The sequence below is a fragment of the Prionailurus bengalensis genome, chromosome B4 (genome assembly GCF_016509475.1).
Source record: "Prionailurus bengalensis isolate Pbe53 chromosome B4, Fcat_Pben_1.1_paternal_pri, whole genome shotgun sequence".
Lineage (NCBI taxonomy): Eukaryota > Metazoa > Chordata > Mammalia > Carnivora > Felidae > Prionailurus > Prionailurus bengalensis.
Window position 1 is genome coordinate 87889729 of NC_057358.1, and position 27487 is coordinate 87917215.

A 27487-nucleotide genomic window follows, 5' to 3' on the forward strand; every position below is an offset into this window, starting at 1 on the left:
CAGTGCAGCTCAGTTTATATTTCAGGTCGGGATTTCAAAAAAAGAGGTAATCAGTGTGCTCTAGTGGACAGATAGCACGTGGGCCTTGGAACCTCGGTTATGAACTTACCTCTCCACTTACCGTGTGACCTTGGCATTTGATTTTTGATACTCGATTTCCCCATTTGTAACATAATTGGCTATAATTAAAGCTGCTATTACTACATATTTCAGATATACACACATTGGGAAGGTGTGGTCAAGAAAATGTTACTTTATAACATCGGAGATACAGGCTTTCTTGCACGTTTTCTTCCTCTGTAGTATCTGGCATTATTTGATACATATTTCACACCCTGTTCACCGAGGAATCGGAACATGTTTTTCACTGCAGTTTGGCGTCTGGGTGTGCCTGGGGAGGCGTCACAAAGAGCCTATAAAAGGTTTCCACCTACAACAGGAGTAGGAGGGCAGGAAGGAGTCCAAGAAGGGCATCGAGGCCAAGTGTTCGGTTTCGGATTGCTCTTTGTTTGGGCCAAACTTCACCGAGCTTAGGTTCTGCGACTAGAAACCTAAAGACTGGTGTCTCAGAATGGTTAAAATTCTCTGCCTGCCGTATCTTAGCCGTCCCCACGCCCCCCGCCCCACCCCACCCTCCAGCGTGATTGAATGCGCAAATAAGGGTTTTCAGCCGTCTGTGAGAAAGAGGGAGGGGAAGGCAGAAGTCGAGGATGGACGGGGCGGTGGCACCGCTCTAGAGACAGAGGACCCAGTGTCCCACAGACAAGACATAAAACCTGGCGGTCCCGGGCCACAGGAGGCCAAGACGAGATGCTGAACGGGCGGGGGCCGATGGGGGGCAGCAGACCACGGCGGCGCACTCGGTCCGCCCCCGGGACCAACTCTTGTCCCGAGGTGCCTCCCCCCATTACGTCTCTTTTGGTTTCGACCTGCCGACTGGGCGGGGCCGCGGGACGCCATTCCCACAATGCTCTGGGGCGTGCCGCCGCCGTCGCTGCCGCCTCCGCTACCGCTAGTGGAAGAAGATGGCGGAAGGCGGAGCGGCGGATCTGGACATCCAGCGGTCTGACATCGCGACGCTGCTCAAAACCTCCCTCCGGAAAGGGGACACCTGGTGAGAGAAAGGCGTTGAGGTGGCCGTGGTTGCGGGAGGATGGGGGAGAACTGGGCGGGAACTGCGGGCCGGTGTCTTTCGCTAGTGACAGGTGCGGGCAGGTCCGGCGGCCGCCGCGCTGGGCAGCAAGAATTGGGCTGCTCCCGAAATGCTGGGGCAAAGATTGGACCCGAGATGAGGGCCAGGGTTCGTGGCTTGTCGGGGCGCGCTGAGAGGTGTGCGAGGAGCGGCGACGGCGACTCACTCAGTTCTTTTCCTTTCCGTCCTCCTTCCTTCCGTAGTGCCGCTCCCACCTCAGGCCTTCCCGAATGATAGGTTACAGTCCTTCGGCGTAAGTCTCCGAATTTTTGACAGGTCCAGGTCCCGCGGCTGATCAAGAGCTCACCCTCTTTCCTCCTCCAGTCGTTTCCTTTTCCCGGCATTGTCGGCATTCAAGTTCCTCGTTATTCTGTTGCTCGTATTCTTCCGGGAGGCGGGCTGCAGGATGTTTGCGGTTCCTACTACACAGGTGGCATGTGTCAGGGCGCCACTTAAGAGAAAGAAACCCTAGTTTCCAGGTCCTTGTCAAAAGGAGGGATAGGAGTACAGATCCTTAGGCTAATGAGGAGTACCACGTGGTCTTGTGCTTTCGGGGAGGCTTGGTGGAAACCGGCAGCATTTCTCTTAGAAGCGCAGCCCTCTCCTCGTTTGAAGGATAACGCAGGCCTGCAAAAAGTAGATAAGTCCACTTGAGGCTTAAGTCGCTTGCTAATAGTCAGACTTATGAAATACCAAAGGATATCCTTAAAACAACTGAAGGAAGTGTGTATACATTCTAATACTTGTCGGCCATTGCAAGTGGCGTTCAGAATAACTTAGATACGGGAATGTGTAGCGTGAAGAGCAAGTGCTCTGTTTATTAAGAAGGATGATGTTCCCCTTCACAGTGGTAACCATTATTTTCGTGTCCCATTGTCACCATATCTCTGGTATATTATTTAGAGTGTTTTTTCACCTCCTCTATGACTTATTGGAAGGAACATAAGATTTAGACCTAGTTAGGTCACTGTTTTCACCACTTAACCTGCGGTGTGACTTTGAGGAAAGTTAATTTAAATCGTTGTACCTCAGTATCTTCATCTATGAAAAATGGGCAATAGTAATGTCATTGTGGGGTTTTTGTCCTGATTCAATGAAATGCTCTGAAATATTATGTTTATGCGATAGCATTAAATTTTAGTTACTTTCTTGTCACCGCCATTTACGTCTAATAAAATGCTGTAGTATTAGGACATTTTCAAGTTAAGCTAGTAGATGGCAGTCTTGGGACTTGAATTTTAGTACTTTGATCTAAGTCTTGGTACTGTTTTCCTACTTTGTGAGGCTACATTCTGTGCTTATATGATAAAAATCCCTGAGGGTGTAAACATACACTTGTTGCAGTACAACAGAAAATACGCTCTTTGGATGATTTAATCGTCATTATTGTTCATATTGGAGTGCTTGTAACATGTTTATTCTTGTGTGGAAATTGGGTATTTCCTGAGACACAAGTTTACCTTAGTCTGTGGATTATTGAAGGTAATTCTTGCTTCCTACGCTTAAAAATTCTTGATTCACCTAGCCAATTACCACCTCATAGGAAGATAAATGTGGACTTCCATGAAATAGAAATCTAAAATTTAAATATGCCTCTTATTCATGTGGCTATTCTCTTTAATGTGTGTTTTTGGTATACTGAGTAATTGGTGGTGTTGACACCATAGGGTGATAGGAACAGTATGTGTATTGTGGGCATTAAACTTTTTAAAGTTTAATGTCTCTCAAATAAAAGTATTTTTGCTTTTTGGCAAAGTTATTATAAAACATTTTAAAGATCTAAAAGAATACGGGAAGTCCAAAATTTGCGTCTTTTCAAAGCTTTCATTTTAAAGAAAAGGAAACTGATGCCCGTATTTTTAGGTAACAGCAGAATGTGAAAAATTTTATTCTCAAATTCATTACCCTCCTTAGTTAAAGGGAAAAAGAATGCAGGAACAGGATAGTACTGGGGATTTGCAAAAACCAGTTTGGTTTATATGTAAGGCAGTTAATTTGCAATTAGGTGAAACCTGTCAAAAAAGGAAATAGTTCAGATTCAGTTTGATTCAGAGCTTTAAGGAGAATAATTTGGTAAGTACAAATTTGATTATGTACACATAATTACAGAACTGGTAAAGATATTTAATAATTTAGTTGTTACTTGGGCTCATGTTTTTGGGACTCTTTCAAACTTATTTTTAACTTGTTAGAAAGTTATTTCTTTTTAATGTCTTTTTAAAAGATCTTTGGATTAGTCATTTTTGCTTATTGGGGCAAATCCAGTCTGGTATTTTATAACTGAAATGGATTATATATAGATGGAACGTTGTCTTCATATATGTGTGGAACCATCTTGGAAAAACTGGGTTAATGAGAAAAAATGGAAGATTTACCATAAGTTTATTCTTAAAAGTTTAATACTAATGTTTGATGTTATGGTCAAGGGAATTAAAATGAATAAATTTCATTAAGTAGTTTGTGAGCACTTTTGGATAAGGACGGGTTTCATAGTAGTCTGCTCGGTAACTAACACTTAAGCATGGGTACAGATTTGATTCTGCTTGAAAACTAGAGTTTCTGTTTATTTGTAAATAGTGAATGATTTTTTTAATCTGCAGACTGACTTTCTATAGATGAAAATAAGTTGCACAAGTCTGAAATGAGGAAGAACAAATTTTATAACTTTGATACTAGATTTTATAGTGACAACTCAAAATGGATGCAGAATTATACCTCTTAAAAAAATGAGGTATAAAAGTGACACTGATCTGCATTAGAAGGAGTAAAGAAGTAGTCTTATAATGCTATTTCTTAATCTGTATTTTAGCTCAAAGGAGATATTCAGAAAACCATGAACAAGGTTGTTAGAATTCAGTAACTATAGAACTAAGGATAAAGAAACTAAAATTGTTTAGATTGAATGAAAGATAACCTTCAAATACTTGGTGGCTTCTCATGACATGGAGAGAAGAGGAAATTTTGTTTAAAGTATGTTACATGTTAAGTATATTAGGGATAAAGGAACCTATTCAAGGGGGATAGGTAGTTAAATAAATGACTTACTAAGACAATTTGTGGGTTATGGACTACTCTCTTTGGAGATATAAGTAAATAAACAGATAACTACATATCATCAAAATCATCGCATTATTTCCCCATTTTTATGAAATTTTATTTCTCTACCAGTCGTTTTCACTAATTTTTATGTGTGATTTTAACTTTTATGTACAGTCTATGGTAATGCATAGCTAACTTACAAATATAAATTTTGTGTCATTTTTTTAATTTTACTTTAATGAGAGAGAGCGTGGGCAAGCCAGGGGAGAGAGGGTAGGAGGGGGAGATAGAGAATCTTTAGCAGGCATGGAGCCTGACTCAGGGCTTGATCCCAGGACACTGGGATCATGACCTGAGCCTAAATTAGGAGTCACCAGCTGAGCCACCCAGGTGTCCCTGTGTGTCACTCTTGTATACACCCTAATAACTATAGTAGGTTTAAGATACTTCAGAGGGTAACTTTAATTTGTATTTGGAGTTATTGCACATGATATGTATGATATTTTTGTTTAAATACGCTGGCAAGGAGTGGCCCATCAGATCAAGGTTTTCACATTAGGAGACATTCAGTTTTAAAGTTTTCCTTGCATTCCTACTCTTTTTACTTAGAAATCTTTGAGGCTTTATTTTATATGGTCTCTTATGTTTCTGAAACTTTGACACTGACAGAAAATACCTTAAAATGACAAATCAGTTTATAATGTAGAAGAGCACTATTAATCAGTGTAATCTCCAGATTGTTTACTAAATGCTTGCTAAAAATTTCTTTTCATTACTATTACTGTAAATGTTAATTTTAGTTGTGCCAAAGTGTTAACCACTAAATTAGGGTACATGTCACATCATTTTCAGGAAATGAAACCAGAAAGCAAAACTGTTTTTTTAGTGTTGGTAAATTGGTGAAAATAAGGGCAGAAATAGTGACATTATTAAAGCACATTTTTTACATTTTGGTTGCTTAAAATCCAGAAAGGGAATTTTTCCTAATTTAAGCCTTCTTATAAGTTTTTAAATCACTTCTAAGTTCTTAGTCCAAAATTAATGTACCTCATTTGCCAGGAAGATCCAGAGCTTTTTAGTCAGTGATTTCATTTATCTGTTTAGTGACATTTAGGCTTTTCCCCCAAAATCCTATCCTTTTTGCCCCATTAGCACATGTAAAATATTAAATGTTCTTTTTACGAAATAGTTTTGTGACAAGTATTAATCTTGCTTGTACATAAGTATAATAAGAAATTAGTGTCAGGCCACGATGTATAATATTACATTTTTTAAAAAAATTTTTAATGTTTATTTTTGAAAGAGAGAGACAGAGCACAAGTTGGGGAGGGGCAGAGAGAACCAGAAACAGACTCCAGGCTCTGAGCTGTCCGCACAGATCCCAACACAGGGGTCAAACCCACTAACTGTGAGATCATGACCAGAGCTGAAATCGGTTGCTTAACTGATTGAGCTACCCAGGTGCCCCTATATTACATTTAAAAACCACCTGCTAGGTACTGTTTTAAGTACTTACATATGTTAACTTGTTTACTCTGCTACGATTCTAGGGCACTAGAATGTGAAAGTGCTGTAGGAATCTTAGGCTCGGAGTATTCACACAGAGATATATTTGGGATTTGGTTTTTTGTTTGTTTTTTTAAATATAATTTATTGTCAGATTGGCTTATATACAACACCCAGTGCTCATCCCAACAAGTGCCCACCTCAGTGCCCATCACCCACTTTCCCTCTCCCCCACCCCCATCCACCCTCAGTTTGTTCTCTGTATTTAAGAGTCTCTTGTGGTTTGCCTCCCTCCCTCTCTGTTTCTAACTATTTTTCCCCCTTTCCTTTCCCCTATGGTCTTTTGTTAAAGTTCTCAAGATCCACATATGAGTAAAAGCATATGATATCTGTCCTTCTCTGGCTGACTTATTTCATTCAGCATAATACCTTTCAGTTTGGGATTTGAACCCAAGTGGTCTGGGGTTTTAATTCAGGCCCTAAAATCACTGTACTATACTGCCTCTTATTTTGAAGATGCATTTTAAAATGTCCCATTTTAAAAAGGCAAAAAAAAAAAATGGACATGTTTTCTTTTTAAATGGAATCTATTTTATATTTAGTAGCAGAATTCTACCATTTTATTGCCAACTTGTCTTTTCCGACTGTTCAGTTTAGATATGTAGTATTTAGAAAAATTGTAATGTCTTTCTCCCGGAAATTGAAAATTTAATTCATTTAAAGTTCAATGGGTGATTAACTCAGTATGTAGAATAAATGTTATTTTGATCCAGAAGTTTATTTAAAATAAAGAAATTGAGATGATTTATTGTTGAAACTTTGAATTTAAATTGTTTATCAGTAATTGTAACATTTTATTAGAGGCTGTATGGCTCCTTCTCATACAGTTTTACAGAAATAACACATCAAGCAGACAGGAAGAACTTGTAGGATATTTTTGTTTTAGTTACCTTGCCTGTATTTTAAAAGTGTTGGCTTATAGTAAACCACAAACACATAAGGATCCCTTTTTGGACTATGAATCCATAGGAACAGCCCAGCCCAGAAATGCAAATATGAAAGTTTGGTATTTTATGTTCCATATTTACCAAGTGATTTTGTTTTTCAAAAACAACTCTTCATGAATTTTCAAAGTCAAAAGACTTTTGAATTAAGACAGTGAAAATATTGATACCTCTTTAACATCTTCCTGAAAACTGATGGTTCAAGTAGCATTACTGCAAAGAGAACAATCAGTTTTGCCATATTAGTCATTAGATATATCCATTTTATTATATGAGTTTAATGTGATTTTTCTATTCCTCACTTTGAGAATCACTTCATTAATAAGCCATGATTATTGATAAAAGTGAATTGAAGCCATCAGACATATTAACAAGGAGATAATGGGAAGGTTAAGAACAACCAATGAAAGTGTTTACTTGCATTATCTGATTTAGTCCTTAAAATAAGGATCAAGTATGTATTTATATTCCTTTCTTATAGGTAAGGAAACTGAGCTCAGAGAAATCAATTGAGTTGCATGTGGTTCATGCATGTGGTAATGCCACCACTAGTGAACATTTATTGAATGCTAACACTGTGTCGTTCACTGTTGTAAATGCTTTATACTTAGAGTAAGTTTTCTTATTTACCTCGTTTTATAGATGCTTTGAAGAGTTCAGAGCTGGTTTAAATACCTGGTTTATAATGATTTAAAATACTAGGTATTATCAATATCTCTTTAGTATTAGGAACGTCCTTATGCTGTCACTACTCAAATATATTGCAAATAGTATTTTATTAAATCATTATTCCTCCTTAGCTCCTTTATAGAGTTTTTCAACAGTTACTAAAACAGTTGTTTTTCTTCTTGACTCAGTTCAGTTTGTGCCTTTTATTTTCATTTCCCTAGTTTCCACTGCAATTCATACTCTATATCTTATATTTTTTCCATCGAAGTCATCTCTCCACACTCTTTTCCCATCTATTCTTTAAACAAGGGAAAGGAAGGAGCTCCTTTCAGTTTTATCATCCAGTTTACACAGAAGTCACTACTAAAGAAACATAGAATAAGACTGGTAGTAAGTAACCTCAATTTTGGATACAGTTTAAATGACATATCTGAAGGCCTAATGAATAACTCCTCAAAAAGAAGAAAAGAAGGTGAGATTTTAATAGGAGGCAGAAAACCTCTGTATGATTAACCTGTATTTGGTTATGTCTACAACACTTTTTTACTACTTCTGTCAGTAAGATTCTGCATGGTTTCTTTATAGCCCTCCCCCTGAAAAGGAGGGTAATGACTACCTTTTCTTCTCCCTGAGGAGGAGAGCTAGCTGTCCCTTCTCTCCTTTTAGTTTTGAGAAGACCCAAATAGTAATGTGATAATTCCTTACTGTTAGGAAAAATCATGTAGCAGAAGCAGCCATAGAAAGGACCTCCTTCGTGAAAGAAGTCAAAGACTTTCACAAGCAAGTCCAAGAGTGGCTCAGGCTATTCTAAATTTTAGAGAGCCAGTTAAATCAAAACCTGGAGCATTAAAGACCAAATTAATTACCCGAGTCAAAAGAGCATGAAGTTCCTTGAGTAAAATGTTACCAAAAAAAATATTAAAAATGATGAGGTGAAATGATCATAGTAAAAGAAATATGAAGATTTGGGTTGTTTTATATTATTTAACTATGTTTAAAAAGATTGACCAAGTTTAACAGTTTAATCACAGGAGATTTATGTTTGATGTAGATGGAAAATTTATATTCATAAATTTGAATGGGTTTCAAGCTGTAGAAGCTTAATTCTCTGGAGAAGTACAGCTGAATAGTTACATGTATCATATAGTTATGGTGATGGTTACAAAAATTATCACTCATTTACCATGTTAAGAGCTTTATACCTGTTCTCATCTTGCAGATAGAGAAACTGAGGTACAGAGTTATATGCACATAGTCACACTTGGATCAGTGGTAGAGCAAAGATTCCCAAGCTAGATAGTCAACTCAAAAGCCCACATTTTAAACTGAGTGCATGATGCTCATTTAAAACTGAGCCATATACTCATATTATGGAAGCAGCTTTTTGAAAGAAGAATACTTTGAAGTTTTAAAATCAGGAAGCGATAGCTTTATCAAAATAGCACTTTCATCTGTTTTCCATCTGAGGAACCTGTAGGATATTCTGTGGCTCTCTCCTTGGTTTAGCTTTCTAGTCTCTTAGCAGTCTCATTTCTAACTTACATAGCTCTGCTTTGGTACTGATGGTGTTTCCCATTTCCTGCAAATTACTTACTGATTTCTGCATCATAGGGCTTTACACATCATTCATATTGTTTCAAGTACATTTTACTAATTCTTGACATTGACTTTCTTCAAAACCTAGCTCAACACCAATTTCTGTAGAATCATCCCTAATAATCCTATCCACATATATGACCCTTCCACTCTTAGAAAGAAAGAAAGAAAGAAAGAAAGAAAGAAAGAAAGAAAGAAAGAAAGAAAGAAAAGAAAAGAAAGAAAGAAAAGCAAAGAAAGAAAAGGGTGCCTTGTTGGCTCAGTCCATTGAGCATCCAACTTTGGCTCTGGTCATGATCTCATGGTTCGTGAGTTCAAGCCCATGTCGGGCTCTCTCCTGGCAGCTCAGAACCTGGAGCATGCTTCCAGTTCTGTGTCTCCCTCTCAGCCCCTCCACCACTTGTGCTCTCTCTTTCTCAAAAAAAAAAAAAAAAAAAAAAAAAAAAAATTAAAAACGTTTTTTAATAATAAATAACAGCTTTATTGTGATGTAATTCATATATCATACAGTTTGCCCACTTAAAACTTACATTTTACTGGGTTTCAGTATTCTCTTAGAATTGTGCAACCATTACCTTAATTAGTATTGGAATATCACCCCTCCCCAAATCCTCTGTAACTATTAGCAGCTCTCTTCTTCCCCCCGTTTCTCCTCAAATCCCCCTGCTCTAGACAGCTACTAATGTGCTTTTTGTTCTATAGATTTGCCTATTTTGGATATTTTGGAATCATATACGTGATATTTGTGTCTGGCTTCTTCCGTGAAGTATTTAGTACTTCATTTCCTTTTATTACTGAATAGTATTCCATCGTATAGATAATATACCACATTGAACTTATTCCTTCATCAGTTGATGAAATTTGAGTTGTTCATATTTTTGACTCTTATGAGTAATCCTGCTGTGAACATTCATGTGCAAGTTTTTGGGTAGATATAACTGATTTCTCTTGAGTATAGACCTAGAAGTGGAATTGCTGGGTGTCTATGTTTAATTTTTGAGGAACTGACAGGCTCTTTTCCAAAGTGGATGCCGCATTTTACATTGCCATCAGCAGTATATGAGGGTTCCAGTTTTTCCACATCATTGTCAGCACTTGTTAATGTCTTTTTTTGATTACAGCCATCTTAGAGGATATAAAGTCGTATCTCATTGTAGTTTTGATTTGCATTTTCCTAATGATTAATGATGTTGCACATCTTTTCATATGGATATTGACCATGTGTATACCTTCTTTGGCAAAATGTTTATCTAGATCCTTTGCCCATTTATAAATTAGATTATTTGTCTTTGTATTACTGAGTTTTGAGAATTTATGTGTTATAGATACAAATCCCTCATTAGAGAAATGATTTGCAAAATTTTCTTCCATTCTCTGGGTTTTCTTTTCACTTTCACAATTTTACTTGGCCTCCTTCCTGAGTTCCTTTTTTAATCTTAGTTTAGATGTAAAAAGAGGTCATAAAAATTAGTTCTTGCTAACTGATGAATTTAATGTGCAAAGCAGAAAATCAGTTGAACATGCTTGAAATTTAAAATGAAGATATAAAGAGATTAATCAAGCCATTGTTTTATTTGAAAGGACTTCATAGCTTTCTTTGGTTAAGTTTAACTGAAACAATGAAATCCTGAGTTATAGTTTGGTACTTTTTTAAAAAGCCTGTACATTATCTGGTTTATAATGGCTTAAAATGCTAGATATTATCGATACCTCCTTTAGTCTTAAAAATGGTTTTATGTTCTTGCTATGTAAATGTAATCTAAATAGTATATCATTAAATTAGAGAATGAATCTTAGAATGAATTAGCATTGAGAATTGTTTATTCTGCTAATTCTGCATAAATAGTTATACATGTTTTTTTCTGAAATTGTGTGCTACGTTGAATTAGGCTGAAATATTTGTGTATTTTCTAAGTGGTAAAAGAATTACTATTTTATGTATACGTTGCAGAGATAAAGGTGGGTTTTTTAGAAAATAAATGACATATTTATGTCAGTATTAGACAAAGAGGAACTGCTTATCTAAAAGTTGTAAGTATAAACATACTAATGGAGAAAAGAAAAGAAAGAACTATGCATTCATTAGCTCTATGATTTCCTAAATGCAGCTACTGAGATTCCCTCATTGCCCCATACTGCTTTTAAACTTCTTTGTGTCTAAGACTATTTCTCATTTACTGGCCCCTATATATCTTTCCTTAAATTTGCTTCCAGCGTGCATAAAAACACTAAACAACTTTTAGAGTTCTGTCTTTACCCTGCCACCACCAAAAAAAGAAATAAGAAGAAGAAGAAAGAAACTTGGCCATTTTAGTTCTTATAGTAGGTTTTCAGCATTTGACGACTGTCTTAAAATTAACTTTATTTTGGGTCCTAAAACTGACCCAGCTACTTTGGAGCCACTGAAACCTATTCCATCCAGACCACAATACAATTTGTTTTTCTTGACACATTCAGATATTTAGCACGATATAATATAGACGTTTTTGAAGTACTTATAGCTTTATGTAAGTTTTTTACTCACTAAAGATTTGATTTGTATTTGATCCTCCCAGTAATCTTGTGAAGTATTTCCAGTGGTCTTCATGAAATGTAAATCAGATCATATCTTTTCCCTGCTAAAAATCTTACAGCGGCTTTCTGTTACACTTAGGATAAAATCCTTATTATTACCCTAAAGGCATTGTACAGTCTGAGTCCATTCTACATCTCTAGCCTTGACTAGCATTTCTCTCCCCACCCCCATCCCCACCCCCTTATAAACTCCAACATCATTTAGTCAGTTCCTCCAACATACCAGACTCCCAAAGTTCTGGTCCTAGCACATGCTGTTCCTCTTGTCTAGATAGCTTTTTTTCTTACTCTTTCTGAAATAACTTCTATTCATATGCTAAAATGTTACTTTTTCAAAGAGGCTTTCCTTTGATCTGAATAGGGAGCCCTTATATATTTTCATAATTTCCAGTACTTTCCCTTCACAGCACTTATAGTATTTTACTACATATGTTAATTACTTAATTAGTGTCCTCCACTGGACTCTGAATTCTGTGAATATAGGGACCTTGGCTATTTTGCTAGCTGTCTATTCAATATGGAATAGTATATATGTAGTAGACGTTTAGTATTTATTGAGTGAATAAATGAATTGCCATTTCTAAGTTGAACAATCTAAAGGTTTTAGCACTAACCTCTTTAAGATCTCACAGCAAGTAATGTTAGAAGATTTTGGCCTAGTCCTTTTTCTTTCGAGTATGGTTGACAACTCTATACATGATGCTCTGCTTACCACAAGTGTGGCTAACATCTGTCACCATACAACACTATTGTGATGTTATTGACTATATTCCCTCTGCTGTACCTTTTATTCCCAGGATTTATTTATTCCGTAACTGGAAGCCTGTATCTCCCACTTACCTTCACCCATTTTCCTCATCACACAACCTCCAGATATTATCAATAGTATGTCATTAAATGAGAGAATTAATCTTAGTACTTCCCTCTGGCAACCATCACTTTATTCTCTGAATTTATATGTCTGATTCTGCATTTTGTTTGTTTTTTAATTCATGTTTTGTTTTTTAGATTCCACATGTAAGTGACATCATACCGTATTTGTCTTTCTTAGTCTGACTTATTTCACCTAACATAATACCCTCTATAGCCTAGTTCTTTCTCTCTTCTAAATTTAGAAATTATATATATTCCAATCTGATTTCAGGAGGTAGGAAGATTTGTAAGCAAAACTAAGCATGAAAACAAATTGAGATTAGATGTGAAAAAAAATTCACCCATGATTTAGTATTCACCTACCATTCTGGAAAACCTCCTAAAAGAAAGATGGTGTTCATTTTTTGTGTAGCCTTAATTGACATGAAAGTGTGACTCTGATATAGGCGTAGTGTGAACACTCAGGCTTTTTCTACTAAATTCTTGATAGGCAAAGATCTAACATTTACCAAAGATGCCCCACTTTGAAAATACTTATTTTCTTCATACGTAAAATGGCTAATAGTTGTTAAACTATGCCTTTTGAATAAGTATTTCACTTTTTATTTATAGCTTGGTAATAACATTATGATGTCCCTCTGCTATTTCAGTTTTTAGGAGAACGCTTACTGTTTCATAAAAAGGGGAATGGTACGTGGTTTTATTAAGCATCTATTACATCTTTAGGTCTTTATTAAATGGGACTTGTAATCAAGTTTAATGTATTTAAAAAAAGCATTGAACTTTAGAGTCTGAAAACTAGAGTGCTTAGTGAAAACAGGCCTTGCATTACTCATGTATGCAAGTAGAGTCGTATTTCATTAGTAAGTCACATTTTCTGAGTTTTGGTTTCCCCATCAACTAAATAAAAAAAGAAAGGAAAGGTTACTCTAACTATAAACTAATTAACATGAAAGCACTTTATACAAAACTTTTTATAAATATAAGGCTTTTATATTTTGTTATGTGGTAGAATTCTGATTTAAGCAATGAGCAACATGATCATATTTGTGTCTTTAAAATGTCTGTGGCAGCAGAATGGAAGGGAAATTGGAAGCAGTAAACTTAAAGTGGAAAGACAAGTTGGGCAGCTATTGCAATAATCTATGCCACTCAAAAATGATAGGGGAGGGGAGGTACAGAAATAAGGTACTTTTCTGAAGTTGGTTACTAGATGTTATGGGGTAAGGAAAGGAAGAATACAGGGTAGTATTCTGGTTTCTGGCTTGGGAAATTAAATTATTGATGACATTTATTAAAGGACCATGAAGGTGTGAAAATGATTAATGACTGGAGGTTGAAATGTACGAAAAAACCAAGTTGACATGGATTAGTAGGAATGGGAAATATGATTTAAGGATGTGAGGACTGGCCCTGGGATGCAGATTTTGGAATCATTGGTATGAAGTACAGTATCATTGGAGAGTATGAACAGTGATTGAAGTAGAAATTAGCAACTCTGTGAAGTAGTAACATTTGAGTAGAGGAAGCAAAAGTTGCAAAAAACAAAAGGTAGTATCACATAGTTTAACTTAAATTTTTTTTTGCTTATTTTTGAGAAGGCGAGACAGAATCCAAAGCAGGCTCCAGACTCTAAGCTGTCAGCACAGAGCCCAACGTAGGGCTCGAACTCACAAATCGTGAGATCATGACCTGAGCCAAAGTCAGAAGCTTAACTGACTGAGCCACCTGGGTGCCCCTCACATAGTTTAACTTTAGAAAGGCTTGATAAGGTACATAATACTATGAATCCTTTGAATTTTTAAGAAACTTCTTGAGGGCTCTTTGGGGTAGGAAGACTTCTTGTACAAGGGTGAAGAGTAAGTGAGGATTGAGGAGTAGAAATTTAAGCTTAATTGCAAGGACAGATCAGAAGAATGGAAGTAGATACAGAAGGAAATGAGTGTAAAAGTTGGGAGGTGGTGTGGGGGAAAAGGGTGAAAGAATTGGCCCTTTTTACATGCTGAGTGGGAAAAAAAAAAGATAAGATACAAGGAGAAACAAGAGAGTAGGGGTTCTTAATGGGGTAAGTCTCCAACAAGGCAGAAGGAAATTAAATCCAAAGCTTAGGATCAAAAATAATTACCTTGGATTTAAAGAGGGTTACATCCTTCACCAAACTGTAACAGAATCAGATAAGATTAAGATGTGAAGCGAGAGAGTTGGACAGAAAGTAGAGGCATCTAACTTCCTCAGAAAGTAGGGAAACAAGATTGTCTGTTCAGCCTAATGGATGAGAGTTAGACTGGCAAAGTTGAAATTTTTGGAAATAGAGAAGGCTATCTGAAGATATGCTGGAGGATTGTGGGTTATCTCTGAAGGATTTGAGAGACTGAAGACCATAGATCTTTAGTCTCCACGAGATTTTCTTTACTAATTTTTGAACCCAGATAATAACATAATGATAAAAATATTTTCATATTAGCGTACTAGTGTGGAGAATCATGGGTAGTGCAAGGGTGAGACACTCATGAAGTTCCTTGTAACCCACTGAAACAGAGGGAAATGGTAGTGATTAAGCTACAGCCAGAGGCCTCAATCATAAATAAAGTGATTTTGATCATATTTTGGTGCATGTTCCTCATGGCATTTTATATGGGAGCACAGCCAAATGTCTTCAGATTATTAAAAAAGGACTCTATAGATTTCACCTTTGGTCTCATCTATAAGGTATAGAGTCTGTTGTGCAAGAAACTTAAATTAGTGCATTCATCACAAAGCAATTTATTATTACCCTTCTACACTTTGGACTCTCTGGATATTTGCAGATTGGTATTTAGGTGAATTTTAGATGGTTGCAAATCTATAAAGTAATACTTTGTACTAAAACTTAAACCAGCTTAAAATCAGTATATGTGTCAATTTTAGGATTTTTGATTGTTTAGCTTATATCATCTTCCCAGATATTAAGGGTTATAATCTGTACTTTCTATATTTTATGTGCTTTTCTTTTCTTTTGAGATATCACCCAATCATTTCTACTTTTCTGGCTTACTTACTGGTTGCTCTAGTTACCAAAGGAAATAATTTCTTGAGAATGAATACATTAATATGTGTCAGAAGCATAATTTGATAAATTTAGAAATAAGTAAATCATGCTTTTTCCAAAGAAAATTCTCCAAAACTTATGTAAACTTTTTATTAAAATCCAAATGTGAATTTATCTATTTGGAAAAGATCATATAAGATATGAGATTAGTATAAGAGATAATATAAACCTACAATTTCAAAAATAAATAGTAAAACAAACTGCATTTTATACATTTTGTTGTACATATTTCTATCCCAATTTAAAAAAAAAACCTAAGTTGTATTTATAATTTTCTTATTTTTATGGCGGAAATGTCTTTTCATTTATTGACTGTCACTTAACTCTTACCAGTTTTGACCTCAATTATTCAGTCTATACATTTGACTCCATTTTTGTGTGTGTATATGTATACTGTATATATAAACTGTTATTCTATCTTAAATAGAAAATATTAGCCATGTTTAATGTCCTATTTCAGGAAGACAGAAGAGTATAAAGGAAAATATAACAAAACACTTGTGTACACATCTCTTAGTTTAAAAAAATAAAACATTGGGCACCCAGGTGGCTCAGTTGGTTAAGCATCTGACTTCAGCTTCTTTTGTGAGGTCGAGCCCCGCATTGAGCTCTGCACCCTCAGTGCAGAGCCTGCCTGGGATTCTCTCTACTCCTCCCCCACTTGTTGATGCACATGCTCTCTCTTTCAAAATAAATAAACTTTAAAAATAAATAAGCAAGTAAGTAAAACATTACAGAAACAGTTGAATGTTCCTGTGTATGTTTCCCATCCCCTTCCCTCCCTTGTCAGAGGGAGCCACTGTCCTGAATTAGGTTATTGTTATTACTTTAAATTCTATATTCTATTTAGTTTTATAATTATTAAAATTATCTTATGTATATATTTTAATATATGCATGGATCATTAAATAGTATGTACTGTTTGGGGCATGTTTTTAAGTTTTCTGTAGTTGCTCTGTGTGTGCATATCTGTTATCTTTATGTATTTGTGTTATGTTACATGTGTCTTATTTTTTTGGTTCAACATTGTAGTTTTGAGATTTATCCTTATTAATACATGTAGTTGTATTTTTCATTAGAATTCTTGTGTAATATATTTGGTATGAAAAGTGGATATTAGGTTTTTTCCCCCTTTTTCATTCTTAACAAATTATGCTGCAGTATATATTCTTACAGTTGTATTTTTGTAAATATGTGCCTGAGTTTCTGTAGGGTAAAACTTAGTAATGACAATACATGATCGTGTGGTATATACACCTTCATCTTTAGTAGATATTGCCAAACTACCATCCAAACTAGTTGGAAGGAACTAGCAGGTTCTAGTTTACTCCCCCGTGGCAGTATACAAGTTCCTGTTACCCTACATGTTCTCCACAACTTAATATTGTTGACACATGTGCACATGCTTGTGTTCACCAGCTTCATGATATGGTTCAGAACAATATGGTATGGTGTTAGTTTCTTTTTTTTTTTTCCATTGCTGATGAAATTGAGTATCTTCTCATATGTATAGAGCCCATTATGACTTTCTCTTCTGTGAGTTGCTTTTTTTTCCTTTTTCCGTTAAAAGAATTTTTTTTGTTTACTAACTTAAAGGACTTTTTCATGTATTGTAATCCTTGGTCAGTTATGTGGAGTATAAGTATCTTCCCCAGTCTGTATGTTATCTCTTAATGGTGTCTTTGTTGTTGAATGGTAGCTTCTCATTTTAACCTTGGCAAGTTTATCAGTCTTTTTTTGCTTTTTGTCTTAACTCTTCTATATTCTAAGGTAATGAGGATTTTCTCCTATCTTTTTTTTTAATTATACTTTTACTTTCACATTTACATTTTTAATCCAACTATAACTTATTTTTGTACAGTTAGTTCTGTTGTAACACGGCATGTGTTCATAAAAATCACTGTGTAATATGCAAAATCATGCAATAAAAAACACAGCATATGGGAAAAATGGGTCTGGGACACAGCACTCATAAAATTTTTGTCAGTGACACATTAAAAAACATAATAGGTGCGCCTGGGTGGCTCAGTTGGTTGAGAGTCTGACTTCAGCTCAGGTTATGATCTCACGGTTTGTGGGTTCAAGCCCCATGTTGGGCTCTGTGCTGACAGCTCAGAGCCTGGAGCCTGCTTTGGATTCTGTGTCTCCCCCACTCACTGCCCATTCCCTGCTCATGCTCTGTCTCTCAATAATAAATAAACGTTAAAGTTAAAAATATATATATAATAAAAGTGATAGCACAGTTTTACATATGTTAAATTGTTAAGAAATATAGAATTACCATAATAAATATGACATTTTTCTTTTGAAAATGATGAAGTTGACTTGCGGAAGTAGGATTTAAAGGCTTGCAGCTTGTGAGTTATTGTGGAGAGTTGGAAGGAAAGTTTTCTGAAACCTGCCAAGAAGTTGTGGGATTTTTTGTTTTTGTTTTTTAATTTTATTTATTTAAGTAATCTCTACACCCAACATGGGGCTAGAACTCACGACCCTGAGATCAGGAGTCACATATTCTTCCAACTGAGCCAGCCAGGCGCCCCTGGAATCTGCCAAAAAGTTTTAACAGCAGATGTGGCAAATGTGACTCATAACACACATGAAGGTTTGAAGTGTGTGTGCTTTGTGCATTCCTAAGCCGTTCAGTGCAGCTGAGTAGTTTTCTACGTCACCTTGAGTGTGTTTCAGTGTTAGGACTATGGTAAAGCAGTCTAGGCATTTATGGGGCAGAATTGAAGAAGCTTCCTATTAGGGTTTCTAGGCATCTTACCTGCCTTACCCTAGTCCCAGCCCTGCTTGTGTATTAAAGTAGTGCTTTAACATATACCGAAATTTGTGCTATTGTCCTCAAATATATTAATCATGTTTAGTATATAAATACATTTAACATTTTCAAGTTTTCAAAACAAACATTAGAGTAGAACAGACTGCATATGTGAGGTAGAGCTCTAATTTTTTCCCCCACACATTTAACCGGATCTTTCCCCACTATTCATAATCATGTTTTGGCATATATCATAGTTCCACATACACATGAGTCCAATTCTTGTTTCTTTGTGCTGTTTTCATTGGTGTCTTTGCTTCTCTCTATGCCATGATCACATTTTTTACCCACAGATCTGGCACTAACTTTGTAACCTTGGGCAAGTTATTTCTGTGTGCCTATGAAATTATAATAGTACCTACATTATTGGGTAGTTAAAGGAATAAATGAACGAATATATTAAAGTGCTTAGAAATATGCACCTGGCCCAAGAATAAAGCTCAAATGTTAATTATTTTGTTATTAAAAGTAATTTCTTTAACTTAATAAAGAGTCTTGATAACTAGTAGGCTGATATTGCCATCTTGTTTTTCCTAATCTAAACTGAGAGGAAATGGGAAAGGCTTATGGAAGGATTCCCTGAGAAAGTGACATGTAGAGTATCTGAAAGATGATAGGAACTAAATAGATGTTGGGAGCAATAGGAGAATATTCTAGGCAGATGGAGCTGTAAGGCAAAAAATGGAGTATCTAGCAACTGAAAGTTCTTGTAGTTAGATCTCAGCACAAAGAAAATTAGTACCAGTTGAGACTAGATAGGTAGGCAGGAGTAGATAGATCAGGCAAGCCCTAGTAGGCAATGTTAAGGATTTTAGACTTCATCTTAAAATCAAAGTTTTAACAGTTTATAAAGATTATTATTTCATGACTTTTATTCTTTCTTAGCGGTCTAAGAATAAAAGTCATGAAAAAATCAATCTTTACAAATGGTTCTAGCTATTCAAAAAAAAAAAAAATCCTCAGAAACTGAAATTGGTCCATCTGGATTCTAATAGCACACCAAGGATTAAGAATGCTGTTGAGAAAGGCACCTGGGTGGCTCAGTCAGTTAAGCATCCAACTTTGGCTCAGGTCATGATCTCAAGACTGGTGAGTTAGAGCCCCATGTCGGGCTCTGTGCTGACAACTCAGAGCCTGGAGCCTGCTTCAAATTCTGTGTCTCTTCCTCTCTCTGCCCCTCCCCTGCTCATGCTCTTCCTCTCTCTCTCTCAAAAATAAATAAACATTAAAAAATTTAAAAAAAGAAAGAAAGAAAGAAAGAAAAATGAGTGCTGTTGAGAATGTCTAAGTCCTGTCTTTGTTCACTTATTTGTAATCGTTGAGAGGTACTGATTCTGTTGTAGGCTTTAATCAGTTCACATTGAGGAGTCTTACATTTTGGCAGATACACAGATTAGGGGTTAAGTTTTTATAGTATAACAAATCTATGTATATGTCTTGAAATATTTTTTTTTAGTTGTCAACTTCATCTAATACTATCATCTTTCTTGAGTATACTTGAGAAGTCTACATACTTTTTTTAAATTTTGAACTATTTATTTTTTTCAATTTATTTAAATCCAAGTTAACATATAGTGTAATAATGGTTTCAGGAACAGAATTTAGTGATTCATCACTTACATTTAATACCCCGTGCTCATCCCAATAAGTGCCCTCCTTTTTTTTTAATTAATTAATTTTTTAATTTATATCCAAGTGAGTTAGCATATAGTACAACAGTGATTTCAGGAGTAGATTCCTTAATGCCCCTTATTGGCCCATCCCCCCTCCCACAACCCCTCCAGCAACCCTCTGTTGTTTATATTTAAGAGGCTCTTACGTTTTGTCCTCCTCCCTGTTTTTATATTATTTTTGCTTCCCTTCCCTTATGTTCATCTGTTTTGTCTCTTAAAGTCCTCATATGAGTGAAGTCATATGATATTTGTCTTTCTCTGACTAATTTCACTCAGCATAATACCTTCCAGTTCCATCCACATAGTTGCAGATGGCAAGATTTCATTTTTTTTGATTGCCAAGTAATACTCAATTGTATGTATGTATGTGTGTATACAAGAAAGTATGTATGTGTATACACACACACACACACACACACGCACATCTTCTTTATCCACTCATCCATCGATGGACATTTGGGCTCTTTCCATACTTTGGCTGTTGTCAGTAGCACTGCTATGAACATTGGGGTACATGTGCCCCTTTGAAACAGCACACCTGTATCCCTTGGATAAATATCCGGTAGTGCAATTGCTGGGTTGTAGTGTTCTTCTATTTTTAATTTTTTGAGGAACCTTCTTACTCTTTTCCAGAGTGGAGAAGTCTACATATTACTTCTATAATAGATGTTCCTGTTTTTTCCTACATTTCCTTCATCTTTCATTACCACAAAATTCCACAAATAAGATATAGGTAGCCTATAATAGAAATATGGTGGACTTTTTAATTGAAAGTAGTGTTGAAAGCAGATAAATATCCATCAAATGGGAGAGTATCCTCTTACAGTAGTAGTATTATACAGAAAGTAGTCACTTCATGATCTGAGAGTTGAACTAGAAATATTACGGCAAAAGATGAGATGAATACTACCCAGTACAAACTTACACTATAACAGTAAAGGATTTATTAAATACTTTGGCAGATAAAATGCCGTCTTTTAGAAGTATCTTTTAAATATAAGTAGAATTTGGTAGTATTTCCCAAGTAGTTTTAATGTAAGTTTTATAAATCGCTTGTTATTTATAGTATTACTGTTAATCTATAAATTCAGTGTGATTCCAATCAAAATCTTAATCATAGTTTTTGTGGCACTTGGTAAACTGACTCTAAAATTCATGTGAGGAGCAAATGGCCAAGGATAGTTTAGACAATTTGCAAAATCAGCAAGCTGAGGGAACTTGCCCTAAAAAAATAAAGATTAAGATTAAAGTAATAAAGATACTATGAAATTGGCACAATGATTAAAAAAAAATAGATGAAACAGGAAAGGCCATTTAGTGTGACATTAATTTGCAAAGAAAGCAAATGAAACATCTGAATAATTTTATTTAGATATAGGAGACACTCTAAAAGATGTTTAGTGAATGAGGTACAATTAAGTATAATTTTCTTTATTATTTAACATGTAAAGTTATTGCTAATCTATTTATTTTAGAGACAGGGTTTTCTTAGGACTTAGTCTCTGAACTTTTTCTCCACATAAGTCTCAAGTTCTGCAGTTTGAGGACTTTCTGTTACATAGTTCTGACTATAGGTTTGGGGTACTAGTGTATAGATAATTCTACAAAACCCATTTTTAGGGAATTAAACTGCTGATGAATATTCTCTAGGAATTTGCTTCAGATATTTTCAGATATAACTGTAGGATTTCATTCCTATACTTAGTGCTGCATGTGGTAAGCACAGATACATAATAATGATGGTCTCCAAATAAACTTGGCTACCTGTGTTAGTACACATGTGGGCTTTAAACATCTTGTTGACCTTTACTCCTGATTTTGTTTGTGATTAAACCTAGTTAAGTGTGGGGAAAATATTTCTGGTAAAGAATTTAAAATAATTATGAGTCCATGGCAAAGCGGTATTTCATAGTAGATATAAAATAATCAGAATTAATTTGTAAACTTTTTTACGTTTATGATTTTTTTTATATTTTCTTTGCTAGAACACCATTATTTGACTTCTTCTGTCACTGGCCATCTGATGAGAAGCCAATTCTAGATATTTGAAAATAAGATGAATACAGTATCAATAAAGTAAAGCTTATAGTGCTTGGGTACCACACTTTTGAAACCACGAAAAAAGAAAAAGAAAAACAATTCTGCTTGCCCCAGCAGATTTTACTACTGTATGAAAAACAGATGGAGACAGTATTATTGTTATTAACTTTGTTAGTGAAGAAACTAATTGTTTTTATAGTTTTAAAAAAGGTGTTATTATAGTTATTATAATCGATCTTGCAAACTTTTAATAATCCATTTTCCTTATCCCCAAAAACATAGAGTAAAATATATAAAATTAACATACTGTGTTTGTAAGTTTTTTGCAGAAGAACCATTTTCATGTTGTTTACCATGTTATATTTTAAAGTTTGTTTTGATTGATTCTTAAGATTACCATTTGAATTGGTTCAATTGTCAAATATTTTATTGAATAGTTACTGCATTTTTTAAGAGGTACTGTTAAGGATTTTTTTTTAACATGTATGTCAATACTTGTCCTCAAATAGTAGATATTTATAGAACAGTAGAAATAACACTTTACACAAATGAAATATTCTTTTTCCAGATACTGAGTCACGTTACAGTTATTCTCAATAATCCTTTGAAGTAGGCATATACTGTAGTATAAAATGAAGTATCAAAAATAGCTTCTTTGCTGTTCCTATAGTTCCTTTACTGATTTCTTTTCTTTTTTAGGTACCTAGTTGATAGTCGCTGGTTCAAACAGTGGAAAAAATATGTTGGCTTTGACAGCTGGGACAAATACCAGATGGGAGATCAAAATGTATATCCTGGACCCATTGATAACTCTGGACTTCTCAAAGGTCATTATTTCTTTTCTTCAGTTAGGTTGTAAATGTGTTCATTTGAATATGTTATAGTAAATGTACGTAATATGGAAAGTTAATGTAAATAGATATATTAGAAATTTCTTTGGGACTCAGTTGGTTAAGCTCAGCTCAGGTCATGATCTCGCAGTTCATGAGTTCGAGCCCCGTGTCAAGCTTTGTGCTGACAGCTCAGAGCCTGGAGCCTGCTTCGGATTCTCTCTCTCTCTCTCTCTCTCTCTCTCTCTCTCTCTCTCTCTCTGCCCCTCCCCTGCTCATGCTCTGTCTCTCTCTCTCTCTCAAAAAAATGAATAAATGTTAAAAAAAAAAATTTCTTTGTATAATAGATTTGACCTAATGAACTCAGATTATTCTATCATAATTAGTTATTACTGTGTATTATGACAGATTGTTTTCATTTATTATGTAAGAAATGTTTATTATTCACATCTTTAAATGAAGAATGTAAGTTAGAAAGCACTATCTTAAAGCACTATAGTGCTACATTATTCCTAATGGACACATGATTCTTTATTTAGTTGGGGAGCACTGATAAATGTTTACATTCTTTGATTTTTGCATCAATCTTCTCCAACCCTTGCTACTTATCAGTTTTCTGTACCTCTCATTACATTTAAAGGGTATAAAACACAAGTACCAGAGCTTCCATTTCTGGCCAAGATGGAGTAACAGGGACTAGATTTACTCTTCCACCTGAGCAAACTAAAACCTTGACAAAATATATAAATCAGTGGTTCTCAAAACATTGGATACCAGGCAGCAAAGAACAGTGATCCTTGAGATATAGGAAACAAATGTGGTAAGCCCTATGATTGCCTCAGCTTACTGCATTGATACCAGTTTTCAAAACAAGGCACAGAAGAGGAAACCCATGTAGAGCCTGGCACTCCCCCCAGTTGAGGAAAGAGTTTGGGATTCAGGGAGACCCAGGCCACCAGAGTTTTCAGTTTAGAGTACCAGATAGGAATGACCAGCAAAAAGAGACAGAGACCTAGAGATACAGAGTCTCTCTCATATCTCCAACTGAGTGTTGATTAGCTCATGTATGTGAACGGGGTACCCAAGGCCAAGGAAAGAAGCGCCCAAAAGAATTAGAGGGAACAATCATTGGGGCTCATATAGGACCAAGAATAAAGTGTTCATAACGGAGTGGAAAGCCTTATAATTCATGGAGTATACTGCGAACAGTTTTGCCACTGTAATAGGGCAAAATTAATCGTCCTGTCCTTTTATCCTGAAAGCATCAAACTTTATATCTTAGAACAAAATGCAAGAGTACTTAGAGAAATTCAGAAATATTCAGCATCCAACAGGATAAAATTTATAATGTCTTGGATCTAATAATATATTACCTGGTAGGCAAAGAAGCAGAAAAATATGCATAATGAGGAGAAATATCAATGTTTAAAAAGTTTTTAAGTAGAAAAAATTAACAAATGGAACATACAAAACAAATTAGCAATGTGGTAGATTCAAACTCTTCTCTATTAATAATCACATTAAATGTAAATACCCCTAATTAGAGGTAGAAATTGGATAAGAAATAAGACCTAACTATGTACTGTCTATAAGAAACCCCTCTTTTGATATAAAGATACAAATGGATTAAAAGAATTGAAAAAGTATGGCATGTTATGGTAAGCAGAATTCTAAGACTGACTCCCAGTGACTGCTCTCTCTCTTATATAATCATCTCCCCTTTGAGTATGGGTAGAGCATGTGAATTAGGATGAGATACCATTCCCAGGATTATTTATGTTGTATGGCAAAAGGGAGATTATCCCACCAGGTTTAATCTAACAACAAGTGCTCTTTAAAAGCAGAGACTTTTCTCTGGCTGGTAGAAGTCAGAGATTCAAAGCATGAGAATTACTCAGTACATCATTGCTGGTTAAAAATGGAAGGGGCCATGTGAGAAGGAAGGCAGGGGATCCTTTAGGAACAGAGAGAGACCCTGGCTCACAGCCAGCAAAGAAACAGACCACCTCAGTCCTGGCATCATGAAGAACTGAATACTGCCAACAGTCTGAATGGGCTTGGAAGCAAATTCTTCCCCAGAGTCTCTAGTTAGGAGATCAGCCCATCTGACGTCTTGATTTCTGCCTCATGAGACCCTAAATAGAGAAGTCTTTTGAGCCCCCTGAACTTGTAACTCACAGAACTATGAGATAGTAAATGGGTTATGGTTTTCAGCTGCTGCATTAGTTTGTTATACAGCATATAGAAAAGTAATACCTGTGCTAACACTAATCCAAAGAAAGCTGGAGTGACTGTATTAATATATAATTATATAATACATAAATAATATATCAGTAAAGAAAATGAGACTCTCAAATCAGTGACAGTTTTTAAGAAACTAAAAAAGAACAGATTAAACTTAGAAGAAAGAAAGTAATTTCAGAACAGAAATTAGAGAATAGAAAAATAAAGAAAATCAATGAACCAAAAATCGGTTCTTCTCAAAACAAATATAATATGATATGTCAATTATAAAAAAGGAAAAATAAACTCGTTCTTTGTGAAATAATAAAATGGGTCCATATCTAGTTTCTGACTAGCATCCGACTCTTAATTTCATCTTAGGTCATGGTCTCACAGTTCGTGAAATTGAGAGATTGAGCCCTGTGTCAGACTCTGCTGACAGCAGGAGCCTGCTTAGGATTCTCTGTCTCCCTCTCTCACTGCCCCTCTCCTACTCTTATGTATACACATGCACACGGTATCTCTCTCAAAATAAACAAACATAAAAAAAAAAAAAGAGAAAAAAGAAAAGACACAATTGCCAATATCAGAACACGAGAGGTAACACCAGTTCGGAATCAACAACTATTAAAAGGGCAATAAAGAATTATTACGAACTTTATGTCATTAAATTCAACGAACCAGATGAAAAGAAGTGAAACTGCCAAAGCTCATTCCAAAAGAATAGATTGCCTGAATAGCCCTGTATCAATTACAGAAAATGAATTTGTAGCTTAAAATTTTTCACAGAAAAACCCATCAGATCCAAATGGTGCCACTGGTGAATTCCACCACATATTTATATATACCTGTTTTACAAAACTCTTCCAAAATTGGAAGCTAATACTTTCCAACTCATGCTATGAAACCATCATTACCCTGATACCAAAATCTTACAGACATCCAAAGAAAACTCTTGTCTACGTAAGTTGTCTAAACAGAAGTTTAGTAAATAAAGTCCAACAATGAAATGGATATGTATGTGTAAGATATATATATACACACACACATATATACATATATATATATTTTATATATATATGTATCATATAGAAAAATATATTTAAAAGATAATACATCAGGGCTCCAGGGTGGCTCAGTTGGTTAAACGTCCAACTTCAGCTCAGTTCATGATCTCACTTTGTGAGTTCAAGCCCCACATTGGGCTCTGTGCTGACAGCTCAGAGCCTGGAGCCTGCTTCAGATTGTGTCTCTCTCTCTCACTCAAAAATAAATAAACATTAAAAAAAATTAAAGATAATATGTAAGATAAAAGAATAAAATGAAGGAAGTGTCCTCAGCCTCATAAAGGGCTTCTACAAAAAACCTACAGGTAACATGAAAAAAGCAAGAGTGTCCATTTAGGTCTTCAGCTGACCTTAGAGGTTCCACCCAGTGCAGTAAGGCAAGAAAAAGAGGTAAAAAGCATACAGATTGTACAGGAAGAAGTAATAAATCTGCTTTTATTCACAGGTAACTATGCCTAGTTGTCCAGAAAATTTGATTGAATCTACAAAAAACAAAGTTTCTAAGGAGTAATAAATGAGATTGGTTTATAGGATATAAGACGATTATTTAAAAACCCAATTGTGGGGCGCCTGGGTGGCGCAGTCGGTTAAGCGTCCGACTTCAGCCAGGTCACGATCTCGCGGTCCGTGAGTTCGAGCCCCGCGTCGGGCTCTGGGCTGATGGCTCAGAGCCTGGAGCCTGTTTCCGATTCTGTGTCTCCCCCTCTCTCTGACCCTCCCCCGTTCATGCTCTGTCTCTCTCTGTCCCCCAAAAAATAAATAAACGTTGAAAAAAATATTTAATTAATAAATAAATAAATAAATAAATAAATAAATAAAAACCCAATTGTATCTTTTTAATTTTTATTTTATTTTAGACAGCAAGAGAGGCAGAGGGGGAGAGAGAGAAAATATCATGCTCAGCATGGAGCCTCACACGGCCCGATCCCATAACCTTGGATCATGACCTGAGCTGAAATCAAGAGTCAGACATATCCTTGCCAACACATTGTCCTTTTATTATAGCCGTCCTGCTGGGTGTGAAGTGATACCTCATTGTGATTTTGATTTGTATTTCTCTAGTGAGTAATGATGTTAAGTATCTTATCTGTGCTGTCTATGTGTCTTTTTTGGAGAAATGTTAGTTCAGATCCTGTTCTTATTTTTTAATTGGGCTTCTTTTTATTTTTCTGTTTTAAGTGTTATTTATATATTCTGGATACTAGCCCCTCATCAGATATATGATCTCCAAAAATTGTCTCCCAATCTGTAAATTGTCTTTTACTTTCTTGTGTCTTTGAAGCACAGTAGTT

At 35.5% G+C, this 27487-nt stretch overlaps 1 protein-coding gene across 5 annotated transcripts in view; it reads left to right on the forward strand.

Annotated features, from left to right (window-relative positions):
- Positions 1–947: 947 nt before the first annotated feature.
- Positions 948–27487, forward strand: part of USP15 (ubiquitin specific peptidase 15) — a 119365-nt gene continuing 92825 nt past the window's right edge. For 3 of the 5 annotated variants that reach the window (XR_006294741.1, XR_006294742.1, XM_043564770.1), the window contains exons 1-2: positions 949–1114; positions 22775–22902. Coding sequence is in view for 3 of the 5 variants with exons in the window: in XM_043564770.1 (XP_043420705.1) it covers positions 1026–1114; positions 22775–22902 (217 nt within the window). In the remaining 2 variants the exon portion in view is untranslated. Of the gene's footprint in view, positions 1115–22774; positions 22903–27487 lie in introns of all 5 variants that reach the window. The other 2 variants (XM_043564766.1, XM_043564767.1) reach the window with 2 other exon arrangements.